Genomic DNA, 7,636 nt, shown 5'->3' with positions numbered 1-7,636 from the left:
GCAGGAATGGGGTTGGGTGTTATGGGGCAGATGTGGAAGCTCAGCCCTCTAAGGCATATTTACGTGGCCCAGAAAGTCTCTTTTTTCTGGAAAACCACCAGCTAAAATTCATTTAACTAGTCGAATTAGAGAATCAGAATTCAACATGCACTAATTTTTTTTTTTCCCCCTATGGAGGAGAGAAGATTAAAGTTAAGGAGGAAGTAATTAAATACCATATACATTCACAGGATATTTACTAATAATGCATACTACATTCTTTCTGCTGTTTTCTTTAGGTGATTGAAGACAATACTGGAGTCCGCCGGGTGGTGGTCACACCCCAGTCTCCTGAGTGCTACCCCCCAAGCTACCCCTCGGCCATGTCTCCAACCCATCACCTACCCCCCTACCTGACTCACCACCCGCATTTTATTCATAACTCACACACAGCTTACTACCCACCTGTTACTGGACCTGGAGATATGCCGCCTCAGTTTTTTCCTCAGCATCATCTTCCCCCTACAATATACGGCGAACAAGGTGAGTAGATTGCTGGCATCGGGAGCTGTTGGAACTGGTTACAACATTTAAGTAGCTTAAGAGAGCCAGTGAGCAGCTTTGTTTCCTCTGTAATAAACATGGTAGAGGAGGGTCTATCTGCTGTATAAAGCTCATGGTCAATTCCTAACTTTCTTTGTCCTGAATTGTGTCTTGCAACTCTTTTTTTCTTTATATGTTTTCAAATTCTGCCCTCATCCCACCCCACAGAGAGCAGGTAGTGGGAGAGTCACTTATTATTTCAGAAAAGAGGCAGTAACCTATCATGTGTTCCCATGTCCAGATAACATATTTTTATGTGAGCGTGGCCCAAGACAGAACTGCAGCACATTATTTCTTAGGCATCCATATGGTCTAGCAGTAGAAGGGAATTTACAAAGGGTTTTGTGCCCCTTTTCCAGTGATAGAAGACTGCAAGGTCTTGGTAAACTTTGGGTTTCTTGGATGATCTGTTGCAATCTTGGCGAACTCAAAATCCCCTGACTGTTGGTGTGGTCTTGCTGAACGCTGTTTTTAGTTTAAGAATAGCCATTAGTGCAGCCACAGTTTCACTGGTTGTTAGGCAAATATTTACCTTGAAATGAAAAAGAGTCTCAGAGATACCGACATTACTTCTTTTTAGTTTTGGCCTTGGTGTTGGTTTAGTCTAAAGCCCTTCTCTATCAAAATGGATACTAAGAAGCGAGATAAGTGAGGATAAAATTAGACTTCAACCTCTAGGACTTTGCAAAGGGATTTTCTTCTGTGTCTGACAATGAATTGAAGTGTTTTATTGTTTCAAACACTTATTACATTGGTTTACAGATAAATTGTATGAGAAATGCCTGTTAGTTTTGGAGGAAGTTATCACCTTACCTTCTCTCATCAACTTTGTATATATGTTTCCCCCTGTATGTTTATACCACATTGGAATATTTTCTTATTAACAAAAGAAAAATTTGAGATGGGTATTTTAAGTGAATACCCATCCTGTGTCCTGTTGTAACTTAGGGATAGAATTTGATTTTTTGTAGTTGTAGTAATAGTAGTTAGAAAGAAATTTAATATAATTCAAAAGGATCAGGTGCTATTATAATGGGGTATGGAGAGATGATAGCAGAAGACAAATCAATACTTTAATTGCATGGAGGCATCAATAGCTTCCTATTGCTAAAGTCTTTTTGCCTAGTAGCATAACACTCCAAAACATCAGACTGGGCATGTTCCATGAAAACATTTTGATAAAACCTGAAAAAATTCAGTTAATTAAGTATGGTTTTTAAAAAAGTATTCAGTACTCTGACACAGTACACATTAAGTATCTGAGCATTTGTCAGAGTTTTCTGGTTGGGTCTGAGCTTAATGACAGTGTGAAAAGCCTTGGCTCCTGACTCATTGCTTGATGAAGAGTGTCTGACCTGCCTTATTTTAGCAGGCTTTTAGTAGGATGCCACACAGTTACTGTTTTGTGAATGGTGTCCTCTGTAATTTTATACAACAGTATGATTTAAATCATTATTAGAATTAAGCAAAAAGAGAAATTATATTGTCTTCATTGAATAGGGTATTTTGGTTTAATTTCATTAAAATAACACAGAGCAATAATGTAAAATAAAAGTGCCTTCATTGATTCCAAATTAAAGAAAGCAGAAAACAAAAATCCTTTGCTTTATAAATAAAAAGCCTTTTATATATTGTCTTACCTCAGTTCTCAGTGTGCATACACCTAAAAGCAATTTAAACATTTAATTTCCCAAACCATGTGAGTTTAAAAGTTCTTGATGTTTTAAAATATTATTCTATCAGTACCCATGGTGAATATTTTAAGTCTCAAGTGTAATGCATTGTGATATTTAAAGCCTTTTTACCATTCTTTTTGTATGTTTAGACATAATTTATTTGGGCATGCACTTTTTGAATAGGATTGTGTTTCTCTAGTGCAGTTTGGTTATCTTGTAAAGATTTGCTTTTTAAAGGTCTTCCTCAAGCTATGTGAACAGAAAGAAAATGAAAATTGGAGCTTTACCATTGAACAATTGAAACATTAGTCATTAAGTTATATAGGGTGACCATACATTCCTGGTGTGCCCAGGACACTGCTGGTTTAGGTCTCGTGTCAAGAGAAATAATTAGAAATGCTCACTAATCACGCTCAGAAATACTCAGATTTGGATGGTGATTTATATGGTCACTCTGTGCACGTGGGGCCTGTTTTTCTTATAAACATGTAAGGACCCAGTGTCTGTGTTATACATTACCATTTTTATTAATGTCTAAATAGAATTTTTAATTGCTTAAAAAATTTAAATTTAAAATAAGTGTTTTCCCCTAAGGTCGTGAGATTATTTTGCAGGCTCCCATTTTCTTTTGAGCCATGTAAAAATATGGATAGTGAAGCCAGGTGACATTCTACTAGTCAGTTTGTCTTACCTCCTGATTACCCCAAAATACTAGTTTATGACCGTAGATTATTATGCTTGGCACCAGGTTGCAGAGATGGCTTACATTTATCACTACAAGATCTCCTTGAACATTTCCCCTGATTCTGTGAGCTTTGATTATTTTTAATGGTATTTTCTCATCTTTTCATTTTAGTAGGTTTTGTTCAAATGTTGGCTCTTCTAGATGGCACAAATAACTCCTTATATTCTAGTTGCTATATACTTTCTGATAGAAATGCTATTCTGTCCGTAAGGATAAGCATACTTTCAAGTATCTTGATTCTAAGAACACATTACTTAAGGAGGTATTTTATTTGTTAATTCTAACTTTTTTTGTATGTTGCAACTACTGAAAATAACAGGCAAAATCAAGCTTAGTTATCTATTCAACTAAAATATGAACTCCTGGTGGACAGTAACCCTTCTTCAGTATTTCCCATAATTTCTGGAATATTTCTGAACATACAGTATAGTTTGTTAATGATTAATTATTCCTTTATTGGTTAGAAATGAATGGGAATATTTTAAAGATGTATAATCTGCGTATCGCTTTTATACTGTATTTAGTAATACGTTAAACTTCTCCCTTCAGGCGTCAGGTCATTTGACCCTGTAATAATTTGTTATTGGAAACGTAGACTGAGCTTGCATTTGTCATAATCATCATTTTAGAAATTATACCACTCTATGGAATGTCGAGTTATATCACCCGAGAAGACCAGTACAGCAAGCCTCCGCACAAAAAGCTGAAAGACCGCCAGATTGACCGCCAGAATCGCCTCAACAGCCCTCCTTCTTCGATCTACAAGAGCAACTGCACAACCGTGTACAACGGCTACGGGAAGGGCCACAGTGGTGGTGGCGGCGGAGGCGGGGGAGGAGGCAGCGGTGGGCCGGGCGTTAAGAAAACAGAGCGGCGAGCAAGAAGCAGTCCGAAGTCAAGTGACGCAGACTTGCAAGGTAATGTTCAAAGACGTTTGCCGTGAAAGAGTAAGATGCCGAGTTCTGTGTCAGGGTGTTGCATGGCACTTGGTCTTTCTGCTAGGAGCGATAGGGTAGACCTTCTCTTACCTTTTGCTGAGCAAGGACAGGATGTTTTGTCATCTCTTTTCTATTACTATTTCACGGCAGAAGTGTTACTTCTTCGATCACACATGCTATGTCACGTTCTACTTAATCTCAGTAACAAGTACCTGAAAGTGTTTTCACGTTAGCTTACTTCCGTTGTTTCATTCTAAGTAGACAAATGTGGAAGAGATCCTAAGTAAAACAGGTAAACTTTCTAAGAAGTGTAGGGCTAGTTTAAATCTCAAAATAATTATGCCTCATAAAACCAGTTGTAATTACTTCCATACTGTAGTGAAATTTATCATCGTGTAAGGGAATATATTTCTGTCTCCCTCATCAGTTATTGTTTTCAGTGCCACCTTTGGCATCGTGAGTGAAGTATTCATAGACCAAGGATGAGAGGGAAGAATTAGGGGCACCACATATAGGTAGAGAGACATCAGTTCAAAAGGGCATTTGTTTCTTTGTAGATTAGTCTTGTGGCTGTAGATCAATTAATATGGGAAGAAGGTGCGCGTGCTTTAAATGAAGCTTTTAGGTAAGACTTAGACACAACCTGTTCTTATGCCACAGGAGTTAAAAACAGAAGCTTTTTATATAGGCATATGTAGAAGGCTGACTTAAGGGAAGCAAAAGAAGAACATTTTGATAAGCCAGGTGAGATAACAGATAGAAATAAAGACGAGTGAAAGACAAGGTAAGAACGGATTATAACACTATTAAATACACTCCTTCCTTATCGGACCTCATCCAGGTAGAAACCGGCATTGTGTATGTGAGAACGTGTCTGTGAATGAAAAAGACAGAATTAGTGTATGGTTGATTGTGTAGGGAAGACTGGCCTCTGTCAGGGCAGAGGAAAATTAGGTAAAACCAGACACTGGCATCCACATTTCCTCCCGTGTTGTTCATATGAGTGAACTGTAGCACGAAAAAGAGCAATAGTAAGATACAGTGAAAAGTGAACAGTAATTTCTCTGTGAGATATATTACAGGTGCTTTTAATTTTGTTCTTTATTCTTTTCTGTATTTTCCAACTTTTATTTAATTACCATGCATTATTATTATAATTATTAAACAAAACATAAACAAGTATATAAGAGTGACCCAAGATTTAAGAGGCTTTCAAACAGCTCCTAGTGGAAAGTGCTGTGTCTGCCGTATAAAATGATTTTTAGTCGAATAATACTATAATTTCTATGTTTGAAATTCAGTTATTAGCACGTTATAATTTTAAATCATGGGCATTTAAGAGAGAATTCACACACACACACAAAATTAGAAATAGGTTTTCCTAAGGAGAATTTTAGTCTACAGAAAAGAGAAAAAGAATGTATAAGCTGTCTTCAGAGAGCTTATGAAGTTTGAACTACCTTGATTACTTGATTAATTCTTTAATACTTTTTGTTCTGCCTTGCATCAAAAAAGATTTAAGGCAGATGAAATAGATGAATATAATAGAGGCAGATAAAACAAATTTGAGTAAGACCTAAGAGGCAGAGAGACAATAAGAGAAGGGAAATAAGATGAAGCAGGGTTAAAGTTAGCATACAAAATTAGTGTAGTTCTGGCAAAAGTAAACCTTCCTTATATATGCAATTATTTCCTTTTACATATACCTAAATGTGTAAGCTGCCCTGTATTTTAATATTCTCTCATAGCTGTAAGAGAGGAAATGGATTTGCATTGAAATCAACGCTGAAATGTTTGCTAATGTACATATGTTGACAAGCATTTTGGCATTTTACATTATGACAGAGACTATAATAATTCTGAGCACCTTAAGCTCTTTGCTGTTGTGTAGAAAACATGTTATTGAGTTGGTAGCAGTGAGATCTTTTTTGCTATGGGCTTCTGGAAGTGTGTGTTTCACAATGAAAAGAGTTAGAAAATATTTTTTTCTCACCTTCAGTTCAAACTTGGTGTATTGTTCCTTTTCTCATCACAGTATTTGCCTACTCAAAATCACTCCAAGTGCTACTCTCCACATGGTTTAGCCATGAAATATATAGACTCAGTTGGAGTATTATTTTATGTACTACAGCGCATTCCAATAAGGATCTGAGGGGGTTTACATGTTGGATAAAAAAATAACCATTTGCTGACATGAATTGAAAACTTACGTCCTGACAAAAAAATACACACGGATGTTTGGAGCAGCTTTATTCATAATTGCCAAAACTTGGAAGCAACCAAGATGTCCTTCAGTAAGTAAATGGATAAATAAACTGGTTCATCCACACATGGAGTATTACTCAGCACTAAAAAGAAATGAGCTATCTAGCTGTAAAAGACATGGAGCCACCTTAAATACATGTTACTACGTGAAACAAGCCAGTCTGAAAAGGCTACATACTGTATGATTCCAACTATCCAATAGGAAAAGGCAAAACTATGGAGGCAGTGAAAAGATTCATAGATGTCAGGGGTTCGGGGAGTGAGGAGTGAACAGGCAGAGCACAGAGGATTTTTAGGGCAGTGAAACTACTCTGTCCGATACTGTAATGGTGGGTACATATCACATACATTGGTCAAAACGCATACAGTGTACACCACCAAGAGTTACATACACCCTAACGTAAACTGTGGACTTGGTAATGGTGGCGTGTCAGTGTAGGTTCATCAGCTGTAACAAATGTACTGCTCTGGCGTGGACATGATAGGTGGGGCAGGCTCCGTGCATGTGGTGGGTGGGGTGTATAAGGGCCTTCTTTGCATCTGCTCAGTTTTGCTCTGCAATTAAAACTGCTCTGAAAAGTAATCTATAAAAAACTAAATATCTGAGGAAACTGAGGACAAATAAGACGAAGGCACGAGTAAGGTTGTACATAAAGAATCCCGAAGAGTTGCTTGATGTAGGCCATCTATTTGGCTTTGAGCCTCCAGGTTGTCCGAAGCAAAGAGGAAAACCTGAATCAGGTGGAATAGGCGAACAAAAGCACCTCTTGTTCCTGGAGTCCATAATGTCGTTCATAATGGTTCAGCCCTGTCTGCCTCAGAATGTGATTGTTGGCTGAAAGGATGGATCCCAGAAGGCTTCTTCTGCCTCTCGTACGTAAATGGCAACATTCTCCCAGGGTATCTTTTTGCTTGAATGTACTGCAACTGACTCCTGTACCCAGGAAGTAAGTTTCTCAAATAATTCTTAAGTTTTCAGTGCCATCTGATTAACATGGAGCTACAGTTAATTCTAGTATGTTGACCTGTTTACATTCATATGTAGTTCGCACAAGATTAGGGTTTATACTTAACCATGACGTACAGGTTGTGGTATTTTTCTACATTCTGCTTAAGATGCCCACATTTGCCAGAGGAGGCCAACTTTTAATCTCAGAATTCCCTAGTTTTTGAGGGAATCTACTTGAATTACTTACCGCCTTTTTACCACTTAGAAAATACAAATGTAAAAGGAAAAGGGCAAACTTCAAATTTGTACCTGGTCCTGTGATAAGCAAACACATTATGTTAGTCTAAACAAATAAATATATTAAAAAGATGGAGATTGCTTAATTACTCTCTGGAATCTTGGTTTTCTTGTTTGTACTTCAGAAACACTGGTGGAACTTCCAAAAAATGCAGACCCCTAACCCTCATTGCAGGCCTGCTGA

General features: G+C 37.5%; 1 protein-coding gene across 1 annotated transcript in view; it reads left to right on the top strand.

Moving 5' to 3' along the window:
- Positions 1 to 7,636, top strand: part of FNDC3B (fibronectin type III domain containing 3B) — a 357,728-nt gene that overhangs the window by 213,398 nt on the left and 136,694 nt on the right. The window contains exons 5-6 of the mRNA XM_007464712.1: positions 279 to 522; positions 3,633 to 3,920. Of these exons, the coding sequence (XP_007464774.1) occupies positions 279 to 522; positions 3,633 to 3,920 (532 nt within the window). The remainder of the gene's footprint in view (positions 1 to 278; positions 523 to 3,632; positions 3,921 to 7,636) is intronic.

This window comes from Lipotes vexillifer, unplaced genomic scaffold (genome assembly GCF_000442215.2).
Source record: "Lipotes vexillifer unplaced genomic scaffold, Lipotes_vexillifer_v1.1 scaffold37, whole genome shotgun sequence".
Classification (NCBI taxonomy): Eukaryota; Metazoa; Chordata; class Mammalia; order Artiodactyla; family Lipotidae; genus Lipotes; species Lipotes vexillifer.
Note: the sequence above shows the minus strand (reverse complement) of the source record. Positions and strands in the feature narration are given on the sequence as shown.